At 41.4% G+C, this 27670-nt stretch overlaps 2 protein-coding genes and 1 non-coding gene across 3 annotated transcripts; 1 reads left to right on the forward strand and 2 right to left on the reverse strand.

Moving 5' to 3' along the window:
- The first annotated feature begins 2821 nt into the window (after positions 1-2821).
- Positions 2822-2907, forward strand: TRNAR-UCU (transfer RNA arginine (anticodon UCU)). Its single transcript is given in 2 exon segments — positions 2822-2858; positions 2872-2907. It is a non-coding gene; the product is annotated as a tRNA-Arg (tRNA).
- A 1321-nt stretch (positions 2908-4228) lies between these two features.
- DNTTIP2 (deoxynucleotidyltransferase terminal interacting protein 2) lies at positions 4229-14409 on the reverse strand. Its single transcript, XM_040073353.2, has 7 exons — positions 14290-14409; positions 11869-13616; positions 10215-10350; positions 9455-9550; positions 8926-9090; positions 8141-8250; positions 4229-6847 (listed from the first exon to the last, which is right to left on the reverse strand). Exons 1-7 carry the CDS (start codon positions 14407-14409, stop codon positions 6754-6756), a joined length of 2469 nt encoding a protein of 822 aa, XP_039929287.1. The 3' UTR covers positions 4229-6753.
- Positions 14410-14584: 175 nt separating this feature from the next.
- On the reverse strand, positions 14585-27067 carry GCLM (glutamate-cysteine ligase modifier subunit). The gene is made up of 7 exons (XM_040072373.2): positions 26812-27067; positions 24130-24195; positions 22322-22406; positions 21524-21580; positions 20068-20270; positions 18469-18583; positions 14585-16757 (listed from the first exon to the last, which is right to left on the reverse strand). Exons 1-7 carry the CDS (start codon positions 26929-26931, stop codon positions 16588-16590), a joined length of 816 nt encoding a protein of 271 aa, XP_039928307.1. The 5' UTR covers positions 26932-27067; the 3' UTR covers positions 14585-16587.
- Between the last annotated feature and the right edge of the window lie 603 nt (positions 27068-27670).

Genomic DNA, 27670 nt, shown 5'->3' on the forward strand with positions numbered 1-27670 from the left:
ATTATAATCCCCTGTAGAGATGATTTGGCATAACACATCTTGTTCATGTGTCCCCAACTCCTCAAAGGCACTGCTCTTGGGAATTTTTCCTGTCTGCCCAAACATATCCAAAAGGACTGAAAATGCTTTAGTCCAACAACAACCATAACTAAGAGAATTAGTTCTTAACAGCTTCCTGCTGGCAGCCTGACAAATCCTCCAATACCCTGATAGTCACATGGCAATTACAGCCTTCACTGAGGAAAAGGCAGAGATGCAGAAGCATCTACAATACAGGGCATTTATCTTCATTTTAAGAAAATAAATTTTAAAAAATTAATCAAATTGTAAATTACCAAAAAGAAATGCTCCCTGAAAGAGTTCTTTGCAGTATCCTCAGACTTTGTGCATCCCAGCATCTTTTCCTGCCAGTTTGAAGAGTGCTTTATCTTGCTGCACTACACAGGTGAATCATTAGAGCAGTAGGGTTGTAATAATCCTCCCTGAAATGTACAGATGGTGTAAGGGTCCCGCTTAGGTAATCTGTGCATGAGAGCCTTCTCTGCCCTCTTTCAACAAGTGTATTAATTACACTTGTTCTTAGAAAGGTGGTGGTACTCCCAATAAACATCTGTGGAAGCCCTGCAAATTTGGAAATTGCCACTTTAATACATTTTAAGGCTCAAATCTTGCCAAAAGTAATTGAATATACAGTACATTAACAGAAGTTAATGTTGAAACCCATGTTGTAAAAAGTGTCTCCAAGATCACTTAAATTTCATAATGTCTAGATCTATTTTAATCAATAGAAGACTGCTATATGATAATAATATTTTTGCCTGCCATTGATGCATTTCCTGACTTGTGTATTCAAGGTATCACTTCCTCAGTTTCTCCTCCCGTTAAAAATCAGCAAAATGGCATGTCGTTGAGCTCAGAAAAAAATCTCTTGAGTGCCAGTAACTAAACCCAGCACAACTCTGTTCCAAGTAACTTCTGCTCCTTGCAAAAGAACATAAAGTTGAAAAGGAGCTGAAATGAAAGCCAGCTTGCAACAGAAGTGGACTTCAGACAGTCCCAGTAGAGGGAAAGTCCAAAGGACTGATCTGGGTCCAGGCGCCAGCGAAGGTTAATCAGATCGGTCGTTTTCGCCTATGGCCACATTTCCTAAGTTCATGACCCGTGAGCTGCCCTGTTTCTCATGCAGTAGCTCCATCTGCTGTGCAAACGCAAAGGTGGACTTTGCACCGAGACTACGCTTAAAGAATAAAAGAGCAAAACGACTTGAATATTTTGAAACATTTCTGGAAAAATTCCAAACGTTTTCCTAGTCAGTCCTCCTGCACGAACGGAACCAGCCTTTATCTACCTTTATAAACCACCTATCCACAACGAAAGTATGAGAGGAAGTAACAATCATGTGAGTGTCACAATTCTTCACTCTTACAGTCTCAGAACCAGTCTTGAGACAGAAAAGAATGGTTCTTCTCCGGTTCTTCACCATCTGCAGTCACTTAGTGCCATGCTGTCCGAAGGTGCCACGCTACCAGATCACGCTGGTGAGGCACCAACACTCACTGCATTGCACAATGAACGTTCCCAGGCGTCCACGAACTACAAAATGGTTACAGTGATTCTTAGGTACTTACAAGAGGTTTATCTGAATTGCAAATTCGACCAGACCTGCTCTGAATCTTGTACAGCTTGGTGATTCTTGGTTTGTTTACAAATGTTCTGACTCAACAACAGTCTGTTAGCTTGGGGGTTGTACCTCCAGTCTGGTACATGCTATAACTGCTGAACCCTTCCAGCAACCTTCTTTTCTGGGCAGCACTGCAGGAGCTCTTCAGTCATGAGGCAGCTCAAGAGCTCTGCCGTACTGCTGGCCACACGCGCAGCAGCTGGCTTCCTGGGAATCACAGGACACCCTGCCGGAGTCCTGAGTCACCTCGGTTATCCATTACACTCGGTATCTCGGCCCTGGATGCAATACCTCGGGGAGGGTGTATCCGAGCCAGTTTATTTTACATCGATGGGATTAGCTTCCTTGTTCCTCAGATTTTAGGGTGTGCTTATTTACACGCTTTCCCCCACTCTTATGGATACCTGTACTTTTAAATCACGATAAAGTGCGGCACGAGATTCTCACCAAGTTTTACTGCAGAGGCCCCACAGCCCGGAGCTCTCCTCGGGGCCGCTGCCGGCAGCCCCGCGCCCCTCCCCGAGCAGAAAGCCACAGGCTCCGCTTCCAGTATACTGGAGGGCAAGGTTAAAGGAAGAATAACCACATACCCTTGTCTCTCGGGGGTTCTATTATGCTTATTTATGATTTAAAAAAATCATATCGCGGACCCGTTTCAGACTAGAATTACAGCTTTTATGGAATCCACGGGGGAGGGCGGTGCTACTGAGCATTTACAGACATCTAGAGGAAGAGTTCCTCAACACAAGGCAATTGTGGATTATAATTATATTCCTCGAGCATAAGGATTTATACTGGAAACGCCAGAATGGAATGACAACAAATATTTCATACTGATCACTGATGAAGTCTGTCTTCCGCCAGAAATGAAGAGGCAGCCCCGTGGCGAGCGCGGCACAGGAAGCCGTGGGCAGCGCTCAGGGAGCACGCAGGGGCTGCCGCGAGACGCGTACGCAGCACCGTGTAGTACTAACCCTATCCGTGTTTGTTAAGAAGACTAAAACTGAAAGAAACAAACAAACAAAACAACCACCAAAAAAACCCACACCCAAACAAAAAACAAGAAAATAAAACCCGAAGTATTTGGGGGTTAACGGCGCGCGCAGGCTCTATTGACAATGTGCGAAGACTCCAACAGGTGGCTCCGTGGCGCAATGGATAGCGCATTGGACTTCTAGAGGGTTGAAGGGATTCAAAGGTTCCGGGTTCGAGTCCCGGCGGAGTCGTGTCTTCTCTTTTTTTTTCCTTTTTCTTTTTTTAATAAATTTTCCCCTGCCCCCTACGCCTTTTGGGCGGAAATCTTTCCCCCGCGCTCTCCCGTTCCTTACCTCACCGCCGCAGGTATCCGGTACGCCGGCCTGGCCCTTCTCCCGTCAGCGAGGCTTTCCGGGCCCGCCTCCCGCCGTGCCTGGCGGTCTGGGGAACGCTGGAAGCGGGCGGCGACAGCCGCCCTCGATCGAAGCTGCTGCGTGCGCCCGGCCCAGCGACACGAAGCTTCCTCACCGCCAGTGAGAAGGCGGGGCAGGCAAGGGCTGTGCTCTCCTTCTCCTCCCGGCCCTGCCGCCCTCCGGCAGCGGGAGAAGGGCTCTGCTCTCCTTTTCCCGGCCCTGCCGCCCTCAGGCAGCTGGAGAAGGTCTGTGCTCTCCTTTTCCCGGCCCTGCCGCCCTCCGGCAGCGGGAGAAGGGCTCTGCTCTCCTTTTCCCGGCCCTGCCGCCCTCAGGCAGCGGGAGAAGGGCTCTGGTCTCCTTTTCCCGGCCCTGCCGCCCTCAGGCAGCTGGAGAAGGGCTGTGCTCTCCTTTTCCCGGCCCTGCCGCCCTCCGGCAGCGGGAGAAGGGCTGTGCTCTCCTTTTCCCGGCCCTGCCGCCCTCCGGCAGCGGGAGAAGGGCTGTGCTCTCCTTTTCCCGGCCCTGCCGCCCTCAAGCAGCTGGAGAAGGGCTCTGCTCTCCTTTTCCCGGCCCTGCCGCCCTCCGGCAGCGGGAGAAGGGCTGTGCTCTCCTTTTCCCGGCCCTGCCGCCCTCCGGCAGCGGGAGAAGGGCTGTGCTCTCCTTTTCCCGGCCCTGCCGCCCTCCGGCAGCGGGAGAAGGGCTCTGCTCTCCTTTTCCCGGCCCTGCCGCCCTCCGGCAGCGGGAGAAGGGCTCTGCTCTCCTTTTCCCGGCCCTGCCGCCCTCCGGCAGCGGGAGAAGGGCTCTGCTCTCCTTTTCCCGGCCCTGCCGCCCTCCGGCAGCGGGAGAAGGGCTCTGCTCTCCTTTTCCCGGCCCTGCCGCCCTCCGGCAGCGGGAGAAGGGCTCTGCTCCTGCTCGCCCGGCCCGAGCTCCGCCAGAGCGGTCAGAACCGACAAGCAGCCCCGTGAGGCGGCTACGCTTTCAGGACAGTCTGCGGAAAGTAATTTTACTTGAAAAACCAAGACACTGTCTTTCCTGGAGGCGCTTCAGTTGCAATGGGTCACCGTGATACATTTCTGGTTACTTTCAAGTAATGAAGCAAGCCCACAAACTGCAGCCGACAAAACATCGGAATTAACACCATCTTTTTCTAATTACCAACAGATAGACGATGAAGAACCATTTTAATTACAGCAGTCAAAATAGGTGGTAAAACAGAACAGTAGCAGCAATAAACAAACCACCTTGATTTTTCTTAGAATGGAATAAATTAATCTGATTCATTATTCCTGAATTACTAAATTTGTGGAGTTTTCTTGATAAATTATTTTTAATCCTGCAGGTGTAACTTTCCAACTGTAATAATGCTTATTTGAAGGCAATACAGGAAAAACTGAAAATGAAACCCACCATCAGGTAACCATCATTAACCATCAGTCAAAGGCAGAATTACAAATTAGCACAAATATTTCTGCCATTAAAATACTACTGGTAATTGATAGGCAAAGCTTCAAGAAAGTTTTTATGCGTTTTCAGAGAAATCTAATAACCACAGGTGCATGTGGGTTTTAATCTCTCCAGCACCTTAAACTTTCCGCCAATTTCAAAGCCCATCAGTGCTGTAATGTAAACTGGTGGTTAAGGGAAGGTGCTGTGTCCAGTGCCTCATTTAACAGAGGCTGAGGCACCAGCTCAGCAAAGGTGACGGGCACAGCCGGCCACCACAGCCTGCGAGTGCCAGCCTGCAGCCCTGGGAGCTCAGCACATCTCACCCCGTCTGCACAGAGCACGGCACTCGCCTGCTGTGCCACAGCGTGGGACAAAACAGCAGGGATTAGGAGAAGCAAAGGGAAAGGATATCAAACACAAACCAACTCCCTGTCTAGCTATGCTGCACGTGAAGTAACTTCTGTAGCTATTGAGCAGCCTGAACAACAGGCATGGAGTTGCTGCTTGCTCTGTAACACCACAGCTTGCATTTCTGCTTTTAAGACTTTCAGATTCACATGTTGCTTCTCCAAAGTTGCACTTGAACACCCCAGGATGCAACAGAATGACTACTGGGATGCCTTGCTTCTCAGTGTTGAGAATTACTTTTTTGTGCTTCCATGTCTCAGCTGGAGAACAAGACATCATAGTAGTTTTTATTGGCTTTTTAATAATTTACTGGGAACGGGGATATTGGCGTAAATATCATTGCATTAAAATAGTCTGTGCATATAGCTGCGACCCAGGGACAGGTGGTTCTACTTGTACTTATTTAGTGTTTGCCAATGAATTCACTTTATTTTGACACCAATCACTTCCAGGCAGTGAATATTTTTAAGCACTCCAGATTCCTGTCTGTTTCTGGTAGTAAAACATTATGGCAAACTTTGGAATGAAAAAAAAAACAACCACTCCAAACGATCTGAGGAAAGTTTCCTTCAAGCTTCAGTTAGTGGTTAACATATACTATGATGCTCATTTCAACACAAGTAACTAATCCTTAAAAAAACTACTTCTCAGTAGAAAACTTGATGGTTAAACATTAGTCAAGAACACAGTTAAGTACTTCTTGCTTAATATCTGCAACCTTTAAACTTGTGGTAAGGAAACAATCAACCACTGGTCCCCTGAAAGTGACTTCTACCTAATCACCCAATCCACCCAAGACAATGTAGTGCCAGATTAATTTCTTCTATTATCCATCTTTTCTGCTACCGCACGGCAGTTACTAAGTTATACTAATTGTAACAGCAATAAAACGACCAGGTCATTAAAAACCAACCAAACGCCCCAGCAGTTCTGACAATCACAAAAGGCAGTGAACCGTCACCGAAGGGGAACTGAGCTGAGGACATCTCTGGCTCTACAAGGGCAGAGGCCTTCCAGCCTCACTCTATTTGCTCACCTTGAGCTACTCTGGGTCAGCTAACAGACACAATCTGCACACCACACCCTGCATGATGGATGCCAATGTTCTTTTCAAAAATATCATTAACCAATAATCAAATTGTAAAAATTAATAAAAGCAAAATATGATTGTTAAAACTTTACAGATAAGTATTACTTATATTATTTATTAAATAATATGTAATTGTTACCGTCTAAATAATATATATTATAATATATATACACATAAATATCAAAGTATATGTGTAGGCACTGAATTCCAGGACATTTTCTATACTATTTCTATACTATTATGGTCAGTGTTGAAATAAACCCTTCACAACCAAACAATTTTTCAATACCTTCCATTACAATTTTGCCCAAGAGCACCTCTAACAAGTCATGGAAAATATTCTGGCACACAGTATGTGCCCAGATGAATTACACACATAACTTTAAACTGAGTTTACTAATTAATTGATGTGAAGTCTGAAGTCTGAGAAGACCACAATCTGTGAAGCTGAATTTTTTACTCAGATTTTACAATATGCTTTCATATCATTATCTCTTTACATAAATATTAATTAAAAGTAATTTAAAAATCTAAATTAATTTGAGACACCTGATAATTTGCTAAAGCTTTCTAGTAAATTCTCATGGCAAGAATTTCCCTAAACCTCAATTTGCACGTGATCTGCAATCTTAAAAAAAAAAAAACCCAAACCAAAAAAACCAAACAAAACATCACAACCAAAGCATTCTGTAAGCAAGTTTTATAACAATAAGTTGTTCCAGCTTGGTATTTTTCTTCAATTCTTAATTGCGAAATTTCTTCTTCTTCCGATTCCTCTTCCCTGCTGCAAAAGCTGCTCTTTCACTCATGATCTCCTGATACTTCTTTTTATTATATCTGAACAAAATAGATAATTTACTTTTAAGCACAGCAAACCAAAGTTCAGGAAAAGATAACATGGACAGTACTCTACGCACATTATTTTCCAAACTGAATTTTTTCACGTTTTGAATCAGATTCTTTGATTTACACACTTATGCTTAAGTAAAGGGGAATCAACAGTTGGATCAATGATAAATGCAGGTAAATTTGATTTGGAAGTAAATTCTACTGAATTCTGTGATTAATTTTGGTGAAGGGGTCTTCACTGCATATGTAGTCACATTTTGGACAGTTTGCTGAAACACTGCTACTGCTCATAAGGAGAAGACTCAACAATTTCAACAATACACCCACTTCTCTAGTGCCTTGTCACCACACTCAAGGTAACAAACCTTACTGTACTCCAGACAGAAAACTGAGAAGAGGTGAATACTGAACAACGAGCAGGGTGACTGCTGAATGTGAGTGGCTAGCTCCTCTAACACAGACTCTTACGCACCTTCACCGATGAGCGTGACAGACCCACACTGAACAGTGCTGAGGCTTTAAACACAACACCAAAATCTCAGAATATGATTAAACCCTCAGAATATGATTAACTGCTCAAATCTCAAATCCATTAATTTTTAATACTTTCTAATAAATACCTAATAAATTAGGTCAAACCAGAAAACTACTGAAGAAATAGATATAGCAAGTTGCCTTTCCGACATTATAGTTAATTTATGAGTCTGACAAAATTAACTCTATAATCCCAAATCATGCACTACTTCATGTCATTATGTGAAAAGAGAAATTAAGATTAACATCTCGTAATAATCAGTACCAAAATGGACCAACTAAATGATCTACTCAAGCAACTGTAGGCCATACACACATCAATTAATCCAATCGTAATCTTCAAGTAAGTCTTCTAGCACAATTTTGATTCCCATGTCAGGTGGCAGACTGATGTATTTATAAAATGAAATAATATCAACATTCACAGAATTACAGGCTACTCTTTTCTATCAATTATGCCAATAAAAAATAATCAGTCTTTAAGAGTGGCTGCCAACAGTGATGACCGAAGTTGGCTAAAACCCTTTAATGAAGATGAAATATACATTATCTCAGTCTAATTATCCCCTTAAAGGTTCCTTAGACCTTCTAAATGGCACTACTATGGAAATGCTAAAAGACGAAAGATTTTTCTTTGAAGTATAAAAAAACCACCCTAGCAGCTGAATAAAACCAAAAAGGGTTACAGAGTTAAAAATACTTCTGTTTTACATGGGATAATAGAATTACAAAACTACTTTTAAATACCTTCTGAACTCTGAATCTGCAAGCAACTCTTCCACAATTGTTCTCTTCCTCTGTTTCTTAGGGATTCGACTGTGGTAAAAGTCTATGGGAGAATCAACTACAGTTCCGACCTAGGAAACAAAAATGGAAACATTCTTACTGTACATGAACAGCAAGATGTTGATTATTTTGCCTTTTTTTTTAAATCCCAGCAAGAAGTGTGAAGACACCTACAGAGCAGGTGACGACGACAGCTGCTTAATTAAAGTGCAAAATACCAGAAGAAGTAAGTCGTGTTTTGTATGCAGTCCCTTTTGTTCTCCTTGCATAGTGCAGAGAAGAAGGCCTGAGCTTCAAGACTGTACAGTTTTCCACAGTAATTTCTTCTTTGACACAAACCATTTCAAAGCTGAGAGCTACAAGTAGCAAAAAAGTCAGCTTATCACAACGGTAGCTGTCTCCACTTAAACTGTATTAGCTAGTAAAAAACCAAAAGTCAGTTACTTTCTACACACTTGTTTAGAAAGGCCAGTACTCCAAAAAAGCAGTGAAAATCTCATCCTCTGAGGGTCGAAAATATGGATTCTGCAAGATATTTGTTCACTTCTATGAGATCAACATCAACAGCATATATGTAACACAAAGTTGAATATGCAAACTCCAGCCAAATAATCAAAACACTTTAATAATTAAGACAGGAAATTAAATTAACATAAAAACTACCTAGAAAATAGGCATTATTAGGTATCCTTAAACAGCTGTTCAAAACTTCAGCAGTACAATGCCACCTTCTGCTGCTTTCTTACCTGGAAGTACTTGGGGAGACCATCTCTATCATTCTTCTTATAGAAATGCTTAGGGTCCAATGAAGCTCTCATTTTCAAAACTTTAAGATCATTTTTCAGTTCACTTGTGATTTCTGGGGCTTTCATACCAAACCAGCCATCACCTGTCGTTTTCTCTCGCTCTGCCTAGGATGCAATACCAAGAACAATGAATTTGCATTTGGTAACTAGGACAGGACAGAGAAGTGAACTCCTCACTACAAAAGACAGATAAAGCATTTAAAATATAAATATGTACCCTTAAAACACATTATTTTATGACCACTGTAATAAAGGAGCACTGCATCAATGACAGATTTGTACTGAGCATATAACCATTCACTTCACTGTGGTGGTGACTAAAAGGATGGCTTTTCACAGGACAACTCAAAGAAGACACTAAATTGCAGCTCATCACTCAATTTCCAGTGAAGCCTGGATATGCACAGAGTCCGAGCATGCAGCTTTCTACCACAGCTTGGTTCATTATTTGAGGCAGCTCTTCACTTACCCTGCGCTGCTTCTTTAGCTGGTGAAGTGATTCCCTGTAGGGTGGGACACATTCCTTTCTTTCAAAGTCTGGAGTTATTATACTCTTCTGCAAGAGCTGTAACAATTTTTTGAACATTAGAGAGCAACCTCACTGATACAAATTTTACTGGTTAACTGTATTTACAGAACCTACTGAAGGAATCATGCAGAATCTAAGCAAGCATTCTAATGCAATACACGAGCAGTAACTAAGGATCTTCAAAACAGAGCACTGGACAACAACAGAAAGCAGCTGATGCGCTCTAGAAGGTGTGAGACAGCAAATCCTCTGGAGTAAAGAGGAGTATCATGGATGAGCCAAAGAAAAGTCTCAACAAAAAACCACATTCCCTTTACTTCAAAGGGTGCTTTTGAAAAAAACCTGCTAAGTCCATACTAGGGAATAGACTTTTATTTATTAGAATTCATTCCAGCTACGGACTAAATATCTTGTCAGCGGACCTTAAATCGTTAGGCAAAACTCCAGGTATAATCAACTTCGGTTTATCTTACAAGGTAATGCTAGAATTTGCACTGTTTTTCAGCTTCTGAAAAGTCAGGTATATTTAAACTTTCGCCATTAAAACCAAATATAAAACCACACTTTGGCCAAAAAGAATATATGTTCTCAGTGAACCATGAAAATGATACTTCTTTAAAATCAAACAAACCAACGTTCTTTGATTAACATCTTTGTGTTAATGTAGTCACAGATAACTGGATAATTGTAAACACATTACCTGGTCCTTCTTCTTCTCCTTCTGTGGTTCAATTACACTCGATCTAGGTTTCTGATTTTTTGCATCAAAACTGATATATAAACCTCCAAGCTTCTTGATATTCAAACCAGGGTCTATGCTACTGGAAAGACGTAAACTAAAGGAGAAATAGTTAATTATTAGAACACTGTAACATGCATGCAGCTAAACCTTCTACTATCCTCTGAGGAAGATGAACAGAAAAAATATTTTTCTTATTCAGTTCTGCAATGATTTTAAGTCTTGTTAACTAGATTTTGTAATTCTGAAATGACAGGTGTGGGAGGATTCATGCCATTATATGAAATAAGATTTATTATTAAAAAATACCTGTGGAATCATTTCCACAAATCTTTCATATTAACTCTAATGCTGGACTCTCATCTTAGATATTATTATCTTCTATAAAACTGAATTCTTAAATTTGCTTAACCTTGCCAGAAGAACTCATGACCAGCATCCTTCTATACACTGACACACTTGCTAGCTAAAGAGAAAAAACCCAAACATAGTGGTGGTAAAAATACTGTAACTCTTAATAAGACGTATGAAGAAACTAGAATTCGTTATAGGAATGTTTAAGTCCTTGTTTGTATAACCATGCTAGGAACAAAGTCATTAAACTTGGATAAGAAAGTGGTTGGATGGTTGCATCCAAAAGGTCGGGGTCAATAGCTCAGAGCCCTAATGGTTCTATGAAATTTCAAAATCAGTATGTTCACATTTGTTTCATTGCTTCATTCAGGCAGCCAAAGGAATCTGTCCAAAACTGTCCACAATGTACAATAGCTGTTTGTCATAAAAGCTCTTAACTACAATAGTGAAAAGTTGGTAATATCTGAAAAGAGGGACAACAGGTATTTACTGTAGCTTGAATGCTTATTAATACAAGCCCTTTAACAACTTTCTATCAAACTGTGACTGATCTTGTACAATGCCTTCACACTGAATGCATGGCTGTTTTCTTAGCTAAGACTTCTGGCCTACCTGAAGGTTTTTACTAGATTAAGACTTATTTATCCAACCTAAATGAGTATTATGCTTTAAACCTAAGAAGGGATTTTAGCAGCAGCTGGGCTACAAGAATTCAAGAAGTATCACTCCACCTAAATTATTCTGATTCTATGCTAGGTTCCACCTGAAGTGTCACCATCCACAGCACAGCAAGAACTGACACATAAAATTATATGCAGCTGATTAAAAAGCGTGATCTAATCAAGCAACATGTAAGGAATTTACTGGACCTTTTGTTATCTACATTCCAACCAGACAAAAAAACCCGAAGAAAACAAAACAAACCCAAAAACACCTGTGACCTGAATAACCAATTCAGTCAGCTTGACCAGTTTAATAGTTTTACATTATTTTTTAAGCTGAACACATACAAGGCTTCCAGATGCCAAAAAAAGTTTTCAGAGTTCTGTTCCTACTATATTCAAAACTGAAAAAAATCCTAAAACTTAAATTTATGGACCATATTAATATTTTTTATAGTATGTGTAACACCATTTTCTGCAGCAACATGACATGTGATGAGACTAGTCCCTTACTTATTCTGCACTTAATGTGCATATTCTAATGTGCACATGCTTAAATGAAACGCAGATTCTTTAGGTATTCCTAGCAAGATACTTACATGTCAACCTTATTTTTCAACAGATCATCATCTTCACCTTTTTCATCTTCATCTATCAATTCCTCTTCATCCATCAATTCCTCTTCATCCTCTTCCGAGTCTGATTCTTTTTCACCTCCTTCATGCTTACTTTCAGCATCGCTGTCTTGGTCTACATCATCCAGATAATACTTTTGGCTGGAACTCATGCCAGGCTCAGTATCAATTGCAAAAAGACCATCAACATGCAGCGAATCGCTTTTTAAAGATTTTTTGAGGGAAGGAGTTCTCTCATCTGACTTTTTATAACGCAGATTCTCATCAACTGTATCTATGTCTGCCACATCACTATGTTCAGAGTCATCACTGTCACTGCTGCTCAGAAACAATGCAACAGAGCAATTATCACTGCTTGGTTTTTCTCTGCTGTGGGATACCTCATATTCTTTTGTATGGTTGCCACCACTGCCTGCATCAATTTTGAGCATCCTGCTTTTACCAGTGCTTTCAGTCGTCTGTGCAATAGCCATGTCCTCCGATGGGCTGCTCACTGCACTAGTTTGCTGACTCTTCTTTAATCTATCATCACACGAGAAAGACTGCTGTGCATCTGCCTCAGCATCTGCTCTTTCGCATTCATGAATGTTTTTACTTTCATTTGGTGTTGCTTGTCCTGGGGATTCTAGAAACTGTTTGGGACTCATACAGTCAGTCAAAGAAACAGCCACACACTCTAATTTCCCCTCCCTAGCAAGTATTTTACTGTGATCTTGTATTTGGCCACATACTGCTTCTGAATGGTCTATCTCAACAGACTGTGTATGTTTTTTTGTTTTATTCACAGCTGATTTAGTGTCTCTTTGTTTCGTGTTTGTAAGACTGGATGTCACATCATTTGAAATCCCTTCTTTTGTGTCTTCACTCTGGGATGCATTAGCACATTTGGAAGCACATTCGCTTTTAGGTGAAATGGGTTCTTTATTACTGTCAGTGATGGTAGAAGTATCTTCTGTGTCACTGATAAGTTCTGCAGTAGGTATAGAATCAGAAATTATTATGGGCTCAGATTTAATAGTACCCTCAAGTAAATTCTCATCTTCTGAAACAAATCTATTTTTTTTCTCAGTCTGCTTAGTATTTTCTACTTGTGATTTCATTTGCATGCTCCTAGTAATTCGTTTGGCAGTGTCAGATGGTTCCACATGAGAAATTAGGCAACATGATTCTGCATCAGAAGTATCTTCACTCTGGGCTTCACGAACTCTGTGTGGCTGCAATTTCTTTTTACTTTGTCTGCTCCTTGTACTTGTGGGAACATTAAGCATCTGAACACCAGAAACAGCAGAGGAACAAGACTCAGCTTCAGAGACATCATCTTCATCCAGAATCCTACTTAACTTATTTACAAAACCTGCATTGTCATGTCTTTTTTTGTCAGCAGAATCTGGCTGATAAGGAATTACAATCTGTCGCCTTCGTGTTATTCTTACAAGCAAAGGTGTCTGGAGACCAGACACAGAAGAGCAGTTTGATTCTGCTTCTGACACATCACCATCAACTTGTGGCTCAGCAACTGATTGTGCGGACTGAACAGTTGTGTTCTCATTCCTAGTGATCTGCATCTCTGAGCTATCACTGACATCTGATTTCTTTTCTGCATGTTCAAACTCTTCAAGCTGACATTCCTGAATCACCTCTGGCTTATGAGCTGATTTAGCTCTTCTAGTCATCCTCCTAGTAACAGGAGTACTAATTTCAGCAGATCCCACCTAGAAAAGGAGTAAAATAAAGGTATGGTATTGACAGATGAAACAACTACATAAAAAGAATGCAAAAAAAATCAATCTTTTTAATAATAATCTTTTTAAGCAAATCTTCCTTAAGTGACAACATATTGCTTGTCTCTGTGTAGCCCTATCTATGTGGGAGAAGTCTTGATAAGACATCCTTTGCTTATCTCTCTACTGTATTTTGGTCAGGGCAGGAGAAAAAACACACACACCCTTAAAAAAATATTAATAGCTCCTGATTGTAAAAACGTCTGTCAAATTGTATGGGGAAGCAAATCCAGAAAAAATGTTCAGAAATATTCAAAGACTTCCTCAACTATAAACCACTAAATACTATCAACTGTCAAAATGCGCCCCAAAATGGAGTCCAGAATCAATTTTAGGTCTACGAACAAACTGGTCTCTCAGCAATCGCGAAACTAGGTACGAGCTGCTAAGTATTATTTCAAGTGAGAGAGAAATGCTAAAATATCTATCACGCGAAGTAACTCCCAACGCTAAATGGACCAATGACCTCCGGCGGCTGCTCCCCTCCGGCAGGGCCGGGGACGGGAGGTACAGACACCGCCTCTCCGGGCTCCGCGGCCGCGCTCCGTGCGGAGCCTGCACCGCCCGCCCGCCCCGCTCCCGGCCCCGCTCCCGCTCCGCTCACCTCCGCCGCACCGCCGGGATCGGCATCGGGATCGCCGGGGCTGCTGCCGCTGCCGCCGCCGCCCGCCCGCGTCCCCTGCTCCCGGCGCCGCGCCGCCGCCGCCCGCCTGGTGTGCACCATGCTGCAGCCGCGCCGAACCCGCCCCTTCCTGCCGGCTCCTTCCTTCCGGCCGCCCGCTCCTCCGCGCCCGCGGCGGGAGGGAGGGTCGGGCTCGCCGCCCGCTCCGCCCGCTCCGCCCGGCCGCCATGGAATCGCGGCGTGCGGGCAGTTGGAAAAGTGTAAAACGTGTGACAGCGTGACATGCTGCACTAAAACGTCGACGGGCATTTAAAATTTTAGTTAAACTTTCAGGTTTCCAATGGAAGGAAAACCCTTCCCGCCCGCCTCGATGCAAACCAAACGAATGAGATAATGTGGTAACTTGATGAAGCGTTATTGTAATAAGTAATAATAAGTAATGTCTTAAAAGGTACTTTTCTACAGCAAGCAAGCCATTAGCAGTTTACAGAAGGGAAATAAATCATAAAGCCACTAGAGCAGCATTTCCATAGGTTTAGCACAGTTCCTGTTTTGTAGCATTTCAATGTAAAAAACAGCACACGCACAAGTCTAATACGATACAGAATCAGGCAAATACAGACAGCTTACAGGTACTGGTTAAATCATAAGCACAGAACACAGAGCTAGTGGGGAAGTTTAAAATTAAACTCGTGTATATTTGATGCACACTGGCCCAACATTAAAAAGAAACCACTACAGTTTTATTAAGAGAAAAAAAATCCAAACTTTTATTGATGCATTACTTGTTTCAATTCCCTGTTTCTCTCATTTATCAAAAGAACTGAAGAAGCAAAGAAAATTTCCTGCTATTTGCCACTACAAATACGGTATTTGAGGACTAAGATACCTTGAAAAACCTTCATCATTAAACTTAGTGGAATGGATTCTAGGAAGCTGACACTCCAGACACCACCTACAGGCATTCAAATTCCACTTGCTGCCTATATGAAGAATTTGAAAGATGTTGGTGAAAATTCATTCCCTCACAGTCCAAATCTCAAAATACGTACAACCAAGTAATGACTACTACCAGTATGAGGCCGTGCCCCTGTCAGAAATAGAGATGTAAACGACTATTTTAGACCCTTGGTATCAAAGTTTCTACTAAACTACAAGTTGAACTTTAGCTATCTACTCTGATTTAAAGGCAAAGGAAAGGCCTTTTTGCTAGAAAGACTACATTAAACCAAAAGCCTTGCCTTAGCTGCAGCAATCTCTGTGGGATTAAAAAGCCAGTGCACTAAGCTGCTGCCAATCAGAAAGATACCTAATTTCAAGTGAAGCCTTGCTTCCTCTTTCCTGAGTGGCACTCAAGCAACACACTTTCCAGGCAAGTGCAAAAGAAGTAATTAATTTTAATGAACAGTATCACCATTTACTGTCTATTCCACTTGGCTAATTGATTGCGTAGTTCACAAGTAGCTAAAAAACAAGCCACAGTTCAGAAGGAGACAGGCAAAATTCAGTTTTTGATTAACAGATTTCTTCATTGCTTGTTTTCAAATCTTATTTCAAACATTCACTACTAATAGATTTTCTATTTCAAACAGTAAAAATGCCATCACACTTGTGCGAACACTAAATGAAGCGTATCGAGGCACAAAGAAGCCAAAAGGAATTCAAGTAATGGTCAGAAAGTAATTTGGAAGATGCATTTTCTTCTAAATCATAGGGGTCTTTTCCATTCTATTAAAAAATAAACCAATTTTCCCATCCCTGCAAATTAAACAGCTGACTTGCCTATATATATATATATATATACACACACACCAAGTAATGAGACCATTTTTGGGGGGTATTGTATCATAGAAGATGACAATTTTCTATAAAAGCTAGTCCTTGAATGCTTGAAATGTGTGCCCACCAGGTAAGTATGATTTAAGAGAAATTTGTTTTTTAAAAAACCAAAAATATATGTTTCTCCATACTACCTAATGGCAGCTAAAATATAATAATTTTTACAGTGAACTGGTCATAAAAAGAAAATTATTTCAAACTTACTCTATAGGTAACTTCAATTAAAAAAGCCCCCAAGTATTTCATATTTTGAATGACAATAGTTAAAAAATAAAAACAGTGTTAGAACACCACAGACACTCCTACTGACATCACACTGAATAATTACAACTTTTGATAGTTCATTATAAATGCTGTAAAAATCTTTCTATGAAAAATGCAATGTTCCCCCATCCCAAAGAAATTTAAACAGCTTTTACAAAAAAAAAAAAAAAAAGTGTTTTAAGATGCATTTCTTTTAGCTTGTATGATATAGCCTTTGGACTTGATAATTCCTCTGCTCTTAACAATGACTGAGTACCGCAGAAGCCATAAAGGAATCCACTCGTTTGCTTTCACGTTCTGGATGCTTTCCTGGAGAACTTCTTGGAAACTTGCTTCACAAAGTAATTCTGAAGTTAAAAAGGGATATTTGTGCTTAAAACAATGTCATGTAAACAGCTACGAAAAGCAACACTTAGTAAGAGAAGCCTTTTCCTACAGTCAAGATCTTAAGTGGTACCACCTACCCCTCAGATCCACTCTTCCAGAATGCATTAAGGGTAAAAGCAGCTGAATATTACAAAATAAATCTTCAGGACACTTCCTTTGCAACACTGAGTATTTCCCACAAAACTAACTGAGACTCTGGAATATCGAATGGGAGTTGATCAGCAGAGTCAGTGGGAGAAAATGAAAATTAAATTTGAGAAGCTAGCTATACAAACCAGAGGTGAGTAAAGCATAGGGCTGAAATCAGCAAAGTACTGAGTGTTCAGTTACCTCTGCAGTCACTGGAAACTCAACATTTACAGCATCTCCCATAACTGGGCTCATAATTACCATTAGCCCAGAAAGCTTTAAGAAAATGGAGTTAAAATGCCACAAAGCAGGAAAAGAAGCCAAGTACAAATCCTAGTTTCCTCTGGAATGTTCATCAAGAGAACAATGTCTTTGGTGAGGAATGCTCACAAAAAACAGTCTTGATACTCTTCAGGTCACCATTACAGAAAAGTTAGGCTGAGCAGACAATACATAAAGGAATCACAACTTGTGCTGTTTTCTATCAAATCCTCCTTCATTTCATGACTTTCAATGGAGAGTATTTATTAAATTGCCAGTTGTATTTGGACTTAACAAGACATGGAAATTGTCAGATTGACTGGAAATTGATCTTGCATGCTGCCAGAGCAATGATAAATCTTGCTCAGGCACTGATGAAATTCATTAGTTGTAACAGTGCTACTATGAAGTATATACTTCATAAGAAATGCTTCATACATTTTTTCTTTGGGGTCAATAGGAAAAAAAGGAGAAGGAAGGAAAAGTATCACCATGAATAATTAGTCATAACCAAGAATGTAAGGAAGGAATTAACTAAATATTAAGACTTTTTATTATTCCAACAAGGTGTTAAGGTGTCCAACCCTCTTAAGGTATTCTTAAGAGTGAAGAAGATAGATGGTGTATGAGAGAAACAAATGTTCTATCCCAGAATATTGTAGAGAGCTGGTAACTCAGTTCTACAGCTCAAAGGAAAGCCTCCAATTTCTTCACTAATTTAGCAAAAGAATCACTGCATTGAAAAGTGAAGTATTTACAATTCTTTTTGCAATAATGTTATTTGAAGAAGGCAAGACTTTGAAAAAATCCTACTTAAAGATTAGTAATTTTACAGATCTAGTACTACCAAACTACTCAAAAATCAACTGACCATCAACATTTCTATGTAGTCTATTTCACAAGTTCCAGACAAGCACACTTTCATTTGTCATTTACTGGTCTTCAGCAACACATTTAATACATTTCATTCCACATTTTGTGGAAATAAACATAGCACAGATTTCTCAGTAGGTTGTTCTTCTATTTAGTTTGTTTTCTCTGATTAGAAGTATTTCAAGAAATTATCCAAGGCTGCAAGATTGTTTCAAGAAGGGGCAGGGGAGAGGGGAGGAAGTAACAGCAGTAACTTAACAGAAATGTTTTACAAAGAAGAGACTTTACGAATCCTTGGTTCAGGCTTCAAATATAACAAAGTTTGAAGTTCAGGGAAGATTATTCCTGATTTTGTATTGAATAAAAGCATTCAGAAGTCTTCTGTTAACTTAATTGGCAAAGTCTTACCTTTGGGATCATTGTGAGTTAACAGCTGTATGTCAAATTCTTTTGCAAATGCTGTGAGATCAGGTGGCATCACACAACAGGAAGCTAGGTTCACCTGATTACTACTTGGTTTCACCTGAAAGTAACAAAATACTTTTGTTAGAAAAAAATACTAATGTACTTATATTAGCTGTTTCCCCATGCCTTCTATTACAACAGAAATTTTGCTTTGAACAATTTGCCTTTGACCATTGCTTTGAAGTCTGAGCTAATTAAGTCTGCATGATTAATTAATGTAGGCAGCTGCACGACCTGCAATTCCCTGCAGCACACAGCCCAAAGCAGGAGGGGGATCTAACTTCAGGTGCTGCCATAGCACAATGAGTGCTAACCCATTGCACTCTGGCTTTCCATCCACTGTGCTCCCAAAACAGCAGCAGCTTTTTTTCCTCCCTCACTAGTAAAAGCACTGTAGGGATGTTGGTTTGAAAAAGACTTCAAATTAAAAAATCCCAATACATTTTTGTTAAGGATATATTAATTTGCAATCTTGCATGCCTCCAGGCAAGTGCTCAAATCAGATGAAATTAAAAAGGGTGCTCTTCCACTAACTTTCTCTCTTCTCACAAACTGCCTTCATGATCACCATGCAGATGGTCATTAAATCCTGCAATTGCCCTCTCTCAGTGTACATAAAACAGTGAGGGTCACGAAGATGATCAGATGACTGGAGCACCTCTCCTGTGGGAACAGGCTGAGAGAGCTGGGATTCTTCAGCCTGCAGAAAAAAAGGCTCCAGAGAGACCTAAGAGTCCCTTCCAGTACCTTAAAGGGGCTACAAAAGAGCTGGAGAGGGATTTTTTGCAAGGGCATATGGTGATAAGACAAGAGGAATCACTTTAGACTGATGAGGCAGGTTTAGCTAAGGTATTAAGAAGAAATTCTTCACTGTGAGGGTGCTCAGGCACAGAAAAGTGCCGGATGGCTGCCCCATTCCGGGGAGCGTTCAGGGCCAGGTTGGATGTGGCTTTCAGCAACATGGTCTAGTGGAAAGCATCCCTGCCCATGACAGGATGTTTGGAATTAAATGACCTTTCAACCCATTTTATGGTGCTATGAATTAGTCACTCTGGACAACAAAGTACTGCGTAATTTCATTCAGAGCCTGTCTTCATCTTTATATTTAAGCTTACCATCAAAACTTAATTTTTTCCAAGGGGAAATCCCTCTCTTTGTAACACAGCTTGAAGTGAAAAAAAAATACATTTTCAGACACTGAAATAAATCTGCATGTTTAAGAGTACTGTTTGTAGTCTTTCCTAAGTATAAAAGAATCCAGAACTCAAACCTTCAGTACTTCAAAGAAGCTGCTACTGAACAGACGTGTGGTTTCCAGCTGTCGCTGGTCAGTATGCAAGAACACTGAACAAGCAACAGTCATATTTGACTCTCCCCCACCTTCAACATTATGACCGTCCACAAAATGTTGAAAATAACAGGGCTAATTAACATTTTGTATATAAAACCATTTATAATAGAAGTTTGTAACAATGTGTCAGCCAACAAAGCAAGCAGTTACTCTGTCCTAAGAAATGCTATGAATAGGAAGTTGGTTCTCACCTGTGCCCACAGATACAGCTGCTCTAACAGCATTTTATCTAGGTCGGAGGTACCTATGGCAACAATCTTTTTGTTTTGAACAAGATTTTCAAGTTCTTTCCAATAAGGCTGCAAATATTCCAAGGACAGGTTAGTTCCATCTTCAACAGGAGGTGGGGCAATAATGACTGAGTCTAGCTGAGCAACTCCGAGGGCAGAACACGCTGAGGAAGAAGAACAGACACTGCAAATCTTTTGTCAGATATGAACATAAACAGCATGACTCATCAAATTTAGCAAAAACCACACCTCCTGCTTCACTCTGCTAGCTCTCCATTCACCATTTGAAACTCTGAGTGTATCTGCAGTCAAGAATAATAACACAGCCTTTTCAGCAAAGATTCAAGCACACAGCTAAAGATTCCAGGTCTTGGGAATGAGAAAACATCAAAACCCAAAACCAACAGAAAATGAACAAAAGCATGAAGCTTTTTCCTCCTTTTCAATGTTAGAACTGTATTTTTCTCTGAAGATTCTGATGACAATTCTCTATTCCTTCACTCTCAATTTCTTTTCAAATTTGTAGCTTTCATTCTGAACAATAACTCAAGTACAGGACATGGGTTAAGAAAAGTACTTGATATGTGTGAGGAGTTTGACTAAAAGCACACCAAATACAGAGACTTGATCTGCCACAGAAAAGTGGAAGTCTTGGAGTGTCACCGAACTTTAGGAAAAATGCAATTCATGAGGCCTCTTCAGCAAACAGAATAGAACTACCTAGCTGAATTAATTATTTTCTTCAAGAGGAGGAGTCCATTATTGTATGTTTGACTAATGGTAATAAAATTTACAATAAATAGGCTATTAACTGGGGTATCAGTAGAGAAAAATGATATCTGACCCTTTCTTCTTAGGTCACCCCTTAAAGCACAACAATCTTCCAGAACAGTGAAATTCAGTGCTGCTCACAATTACTGCTACATAAAATCAACACAGCTTTATGTAGAGACACTGTATGGCATTTTCAGTAAAACTTAGCTATTTCATCAGCTACTTGCAGCATTATTTTACTTCCTAAATAATCTCTGAAAGACTACACAGTTAGTAGCAAAGTTCACGATGTTAAATGCAACTAACAAGAACTGGCAAGAACAGCTGAATCACTGCTATTAAAACATCACATGCTATTTACTTTTTATCAAGTTTTGTGTGAAAGAATAAAAACTTGCTCCTGCTTGCAGCAAGGAATCAGATTTGAGTTTGTGGATCCAAGGTCACTGTGATCCATTTAATAAGTTTACTGACTGAACTACTGTGCAAATAGACTTGATTAACTAAGCCTCTCTAAATAGGAAAACAGCATATATTTGTGACAGTGACTAAATACACCTCTTAGAAATAACATTAGAACTTTTTCCATCTAAGTTCTAGAGTAAAAAAGAAATCCTAACTTGAATTTGAGTTCCACACTTACCCAGGTCAACTGCATCTCTGATCGATGAAGAGTTTGATCCAACGATGAAAAGCTTTGCTATTTTCAAACAAATTGGAATCAATAACTAAACAAGCCAGGTATTACTAATATACAGCCCTTTACTTTTGCTATACGCACTATTAATGAGTTTTTGGGTAAAACAGTTTTAGAATATACACCAATTACTTAAGAAATTGGAAAAACCCCAATTTTTTGAAAGGTGACTGCCCAATAAAGACCCCATTCTCTTAAATTTCAATGCTGTTGTGCAGTCTCAGAACAAGAAATCATCCAGTTAGATGATGTAATAAGCTGTAAAGCATCAAGACACGAAGCAATAACCGTAACAACCTGTATAAAAACCCCAAATGTAATAGTACGAACAGACTTCTTCACAACTTACTGAGACTCAAAATGTACTAGTGTTAGTTTGGACTGCCTCCTTCAAGTTCATCATATTCAACCTGGAAAAATTATGCAAACAAATGTGCTTCCAATGCTATTTCTTAATTCCAGTATTATCTGTAATATTTTGCTTCAAAAATGTCAAAGACTCACATAATACATTTAAAATACCTTGAAGTGATGTAAGTTAAATTAGAAAAATGCTGAGCTGCTTTAAAATTTGAAATACTAATTCAAGAATTTCTTAGCCAATGTATAAGAACAATAGTGTGCAATAGTGTAATTTCATTCTGCATTTATTAAAGAGAACAAAAAAAACCCATATATGAATATCCTGTTAATGACGGTGTATGAAACCTTTCCATGCCACTGGATTTTTGACTATGTTCTTACCTGATACTTTCAACTCATCCCTTTCTTCAGGATTTATTTTTTCTATAGCTTGAGCTACAGTACATTCCAGAACCTCCAGTGTTTCCTGTAGTAAGTACATGAGACTTAGGAGCAACTCGTCAAGAGGAGACAGTAAGCTCCTGAAGAATGTTTTTAAGAAATTAAAAAACCCCAAAAAACAAAAGAAAGAAAAAAAGAAAAAACTAGTGCCTTACAGAACAAAAATAGTAGAAAAATGCAAAGACAGAAAGAATAACCCAAGGCCTCTTGATCACTGAGGGGATGTCAAAATAATGCAGGTATAAGAAAGGCCCTATATGACCCTAATATAGAAAATATGAATTCTAAATTGATTAGAATTATTGGAACAAGACTCAGTTGTTGTAGTAGTTCTGATTTTATCATGTGAAAAGACTGCTGTGGCAATTCAAAGGACCTTGCTTTAAAAAAGCCACATGACAGCTGAAAAGTACCACATCAGAATTAGGAGGTTTGAGTGTTGGACAAAAACATCTTTGTATAAAAGTATTTTGTAATTTAAGTGAAGCTTATGAAAAACCTGTAGTGAAAATGCTGTAAAATACTAATTTAATACAGTAATAATTTGACCCCGACCTTATTTAGGATTAGGCTGACATCTCATGTCAGCTGGCACAAGGTGACTTCTTTAAGTCTTTACCTACATAAGACTTTGTATTACAGGCACACTCAACACTGCCCCAATTTCGCTAATTTTTGCTGTGCTACCAAATGATTCTCAAGTAAGCTTTTGAGTTACTCCATACAATCAGCATTTTAAACAAAATGTAACTTTTTTTTAAATTACTGGGTATCAATATAATTAATGAGAGAATTTGGAATTACGCAAGGTAATGTGTTCTTACAGTAAAACCTAGCTTATACTAAATAATCTACTTTAAATGGATGACTACATTGGGCAGAGACAAGTGTTTGTTTTTGTTGTCTTCTTGAGCAATCATTAGTTCTTCCACAAATCATTCAGCAATAATTGCCCCACACACTTCAGTCTGGAATGTAGCAACGCGCAGCTGATGCCCCCATTATAGAAATACTGGTAACAAAACCCAAATAAACCATTTAGAAAGTTTTTTTAGGTTTCTTCCTGTTGTTATTTTGTTTTGGGGGTCCCTTTTTTTTTTTCCCTGAATTATTCCTAATATTTCATAGAGTAAATAATACATTTAGTGAGGTCCTATTACTGTTTTGTTGAATTTCAGAAGCAAAAATGAAAGAGAAGCAGGAAAATACACCAAGATCTTTGTGTCAGATGTTCGTGTCTGTGGCTTGAAGACTTATGTGGAAGTCTTTAGCTCTTAAGGGAAAAATTGCCATTTTGGTATCTTCAGAAATATTTCTGAGACAACAGATACTTCAGAGCTCCCCTCCAAATGGGATGGTGTTTAGCCATCTGTGATCTCCACTGTTCAGAGAATTCTTCACTGAGTTTTAACAAGCATGCTAGCAAACTTCTAAGGTACACAGATTTTATTTACTTTTACCTGCCCCCATAATTAATTTAAAATCTTACAGACCACTGCTTTTATTTTACCAAGAACAACCTTACCTGTCATCAACAGGATTCTCTCTTTACATTGATATTTCTTAACCTCTCCAAATTTACTAAACATTAAGGCAAGAAGGGGACTTAAGAAATATTCCTTCAAGGTATCTGGAGCTGCAGATACTTTTACAGTTTGATAGTTACTGTAAGTTTTAGAAGCGTTACCAACTACCTGTTTCTCTGGTTTCACGTGTAACGTGGGTAAGATGCATAACACCTCTCCTACCTGATTTTGGTCTTGGCCGATCTTTGAGCTCCACTCAGTCAGTGTTTTCTGGATGCAGTCCCGCACCTACAAAACATTTATTCACACTGAAGCGGGGGTACGTTCCAGCAGCACACAAACACAACCGTACAGAGATGTGTAGGACAGACTGCACAGCCAAACTAACAACACCATCCCACAGAAGATAATCTTCCTTCAGAGCTTGTATATGGAAGGAATGTATATCTGTATGAGTGCTCAAACTAGTTTACTTACAGATTTTTCTCTCCTCTTTCACAGAATTTTACAAGTACTGTACTTCAGTTATTTCTCAGGCCAATGCCATATTTAAAGGAAAGTACAATGCTAAGCAAGCAAGAACTAGGACATGGGGTGGTTTGGGGTTTTTTTGGGTCTGGGGGTTTTTTTGTGCAGAAATTCTTAAGTTACAAAGTAGTCAGATAAGAGCGTAAGTACCGTGACACTGTAGAAATGAGACTTTACAATCAACCAGTAAATGCTCATTGTATTAATTACTTCCCTTTTCATGATGCATACAATTCTTCCCATTTACTGCCCACCTACTCCACTATGCCAAACCACTAATGCTTTCAAGTCCTTCCTAACTGTAAGGGAAACCTACAGATCCTACCCCACACTTGCATTTTTCCTTCATCCACAGATGCAAAATAAACTCGACTAAGACTCTGATCACGGATTTTCTTGAACATAGCAAGACATAACTATTAAATCAGCTAACTAATTTTATACAGTACCAGTGCTGCAGCTGTGTCAGCGCTGTAGCTTGAGTCTGATCCATCCCAGGAGTTAAGTACAGGTACTGTCTGACTGCCACCTGCCATAGGTAGGAGCACTTCCACAGCTTCTGCTTTACTTCACTTTCCACAGTGTATTTTATAACTGTGTGTATACCTACTTTGTGTACCATTAAACAGCCATTTCCTATGACACCTAACTCAGAGAGCTCTAATACCAAGCACAAACTAGAAGTCAACATCCCTGCCTGATATCAGACACAATACAGGAACAATACTTTGTGAACACAAATACTATACATTCCTTCCATCCTTTAAAGTAGCATAAAAACCCCCAGACCAAAACAGCAAGAACTGACCCCCCAGTAAATAGCTAAGCACAATAACTCTTTAGTAAAATAACTCTTTATCCTATTTTGATACAATTTAGATCGTTATCTTTTCCTTTCTGAGGGCAAGTGAGACAGTACTAAATTTTTATATGTTGCTGCTTTGCAACCATCACAGGACATATTTCTATTGCGGATCCTATGCACAGGCCTCTGACTCCAAAGCACACCACTCCCTAGCCCTCAGGCCATGCGGGAACTGCAGTGTATTCCACTGCTTTGATCAGCTTTTCCAAACACAGCTGCATCTCCTAACACAGGGGTTCACAGTTTGCAAAATTTTAGCTTACATTCTGCCACTGAGAACTAACTATGTCCAACAGAGGAGTTAAATAATAATTATTTGCTTTTGGATGTACAGCAACTCTGGAAAGCCAGCAGATTCCTTTGTAAACAAGTGAATTTCAATACCTTAACTATTAGTTATGCACACTGGCCTCTCTTAACAGCCCTCCAGAAACTACCCACACAAGGGTGCTCATCATGACACAGCTATGTCTTTGTTAAAGAATCCAGCCCTATTTCACACAGATCACAGAATGTTTAATAAGCAACCAGGCCAAATAAAATGTTAAGACCACATGACAGCTAAACAAGAGTATGATGAATTCTTCCTTCTTGTTACATCATCCTCCCCGACACCTATCTTCCCCTTGTGCATGATTAATATGCAACCAACCAACCTCTAGGCTATCACTAGTGTCACTACATAGCAATAATCAGTCAGTTCCATAGCTTTTTTAATTATTAGCTGGCCATTCTGAGATTACTGTGTCATGATGAAACAGCAGATACAGTGGTTCTGAAGTTCACGGCCACGGGATCTCCTGACATTTTATGAGAATTGTTCTAAGTATTGACACATACCGCTAAAGGCAATACTTTTAAAGTGGTGATTAAAAAGCTCTTTTCAAAGACCTTAACATTTAACGAAGAATGACAGCTCCACACTTCAAAGAACACAACAGCTGCTTTTCACAAGACCTGTCACTACAAAGAAATTAAGTTCAGGTTAGAAAAGAGAATTTTCATCATCTGTGATGCAAGGTCTATGCATATCTATGCATAATTTTATCCTATTAGAGAAGAATAAGGGATCTCCTTTGCCATTACAGACAGCACCTGAATGTTTAAGTGTTTTAATCCTTCATTCCCGAGAACAGAAGGCTGGGTTCGCTCCTTCTCAGGGCAAGTGCTTCCGGGGGTACGGGGGGCCCGACCTCCCAACAGAGCGGAACGCAACGACCGGACGAAAACAAACAAGCAAAATTCAGTTTTGTCATTCCCATCTCGCGCCTCCCGAGGGCACCGGCAAGCGGATCGCTCGGGAGCCAAGCCCCCCTCGCCGTGACGGGCACCGGGCCACGCCGTGCCCCGCCGGGACGAGTCCCGCTCCGGACGCCGCTCGGACCGCCCGGGGAGCGGCACCCGGCGCTCCCTCAGCCGCCGTCCCGCCCGCAGCCCGGCCCGGGCCCCCCTCGGCCCAGGGCGAGCCTCCGCCGAGGCGTCCAGAAGGGAAGCCCCGGCCCGCCCCTCACCTCCTCGCTGGGGGTGGCCGGGCATTTCTTGCGCAGGCAGCCCCAGTTGAGCAGGTTGCCGGTCTGCAGGGTGACCCTGCCGGCGCGCTCCAGCAAGGCGCGGGCAGCCTCCGTACCCATGGCGCTGCTCAGGTGATGGCTGGAGGGCTCTCCGCGACACCTACGGCCCCGGGTAGCGCCGAGCTGGCCGTGACTCAGCACCGGCACCGGTGCGAGGGGCGGTGCGGGGACAATGGGCGGCGGGGCGGGAGCGGCGCGGAGCGGAGCGCGGCCCGCCTCGCGCTGCCTCAGGGCGCGGGGCCGCAGCGCCAAACGCCCCCTGGCGGCAGCCGGGCCGCAGCACGCTGGGCGGGGCCTCTGGGGCGGGGCCAGGCTGAGGGGCGGGGCCGGGAATCTGGGGCGGGGCCAGGCTGAGGGGTGGAGCCGGCCTGAGGGGCGGGGCCGGGCCGTGGGGCCGGCCGGGCCTCTGGGGCGGGGCCAGGCTGAGGGGCGGGGCCGGCCCGAGGGGCGGGTCCGGCCCGTGGGGCCGGGTCGGTGTGTCGGTCCGGCCCCGAGGGGCAGCGGTGCGGGCCGTGGACCGGGCGTCGCTCCCAAAGGAGTACCGGAGGCACACGTGGCGCTGCCCGGTGGCAGCAGCCCGGGCTCTGTAACACCCCCGAGCCGCGGCCGCGCCGGGCCGTGGCTGCTGTGCAGGCTCAGTAAATGGGTGGAGCCATCTGAATAGTGCTCGTGACACGTTCCAGTAACAGGTAGTCGTTGACAGACAGCGAGCTAAAAGGTCCAGAAAAAGCATTCGAATGCTTACCCCCTTCTGGCCGTGTAGCATTTGGGTGAAACAATGTCAGGGCAGCACTCCAGT

Source organism: Hirundo rustica, chromosome 9 (genome assembly GCF_015227805.2).
Source record: "Hirundo rustica isolate bHirRus1 chromosome 9, bHirRus1.pri.v3, whole genome shotgun sequence".
In the NCBI taxonomy this organism is placed as follows: domain Eukaryota; kingdom Metazoa; phylum Chordata; class Aves; order Passeriformes; family Hirundinidae; genus Hirundo; species Hirundo rustica.

What these genes read in the sequence shown, in the direction of transcription:
- DNTTIP2 (XM_040073353.2), bottom strand. Translation starts at nt 14,409, where the DNA reads ATGGTGCACACCAGGCGGGCGGCGGCGGCGCGGCGCCGGGAGCAGGGG. An exon ending in AGCTAAAGAAGCAGCGCAGG is followed by an intron (nt 9,091 to 9,454) that starts GTAAGTGAAGAG and finishes ATTGCATCCTAG; the next exon opens with GCAGAGCGAGAGAAAACGAC. An exon ending in GCAGATTCAGAGTTCAGAAG is followed by an intron (nt 6,848 to 8,140) that starts GTATTTAAAAGT and finishes TATTTTGTTCAG; the next exon opens with ATATAATAAAAAGAAGTATC.
- GCLM (XM_040072373.2), bottom strand. Translation starts at nt 26,931, where the DNA reads ATGGGTACGGAGGCTGCCCGCGCCTTGCTGGAGCGCGCCGGCAGGGTC. An exon ending in CAGAGATGCAGTTGACCTGG is followed by an intron (nt 20,271 to 21,523) that starts GTAAGTGTGGAA and finishes CTTCTTCCTCAG; the next exon opens with CGTGTTCTGCCCTCGGAGTT. An exon ending in AACTCACAATGATCCCAAAG is followed by an intron (nt 16,758 to 18,468) that starts GTAAGACTTTGC and finishes TTTTAACTTCAG; the next exon opens with AATTACTTTGTGAAGCAAGT.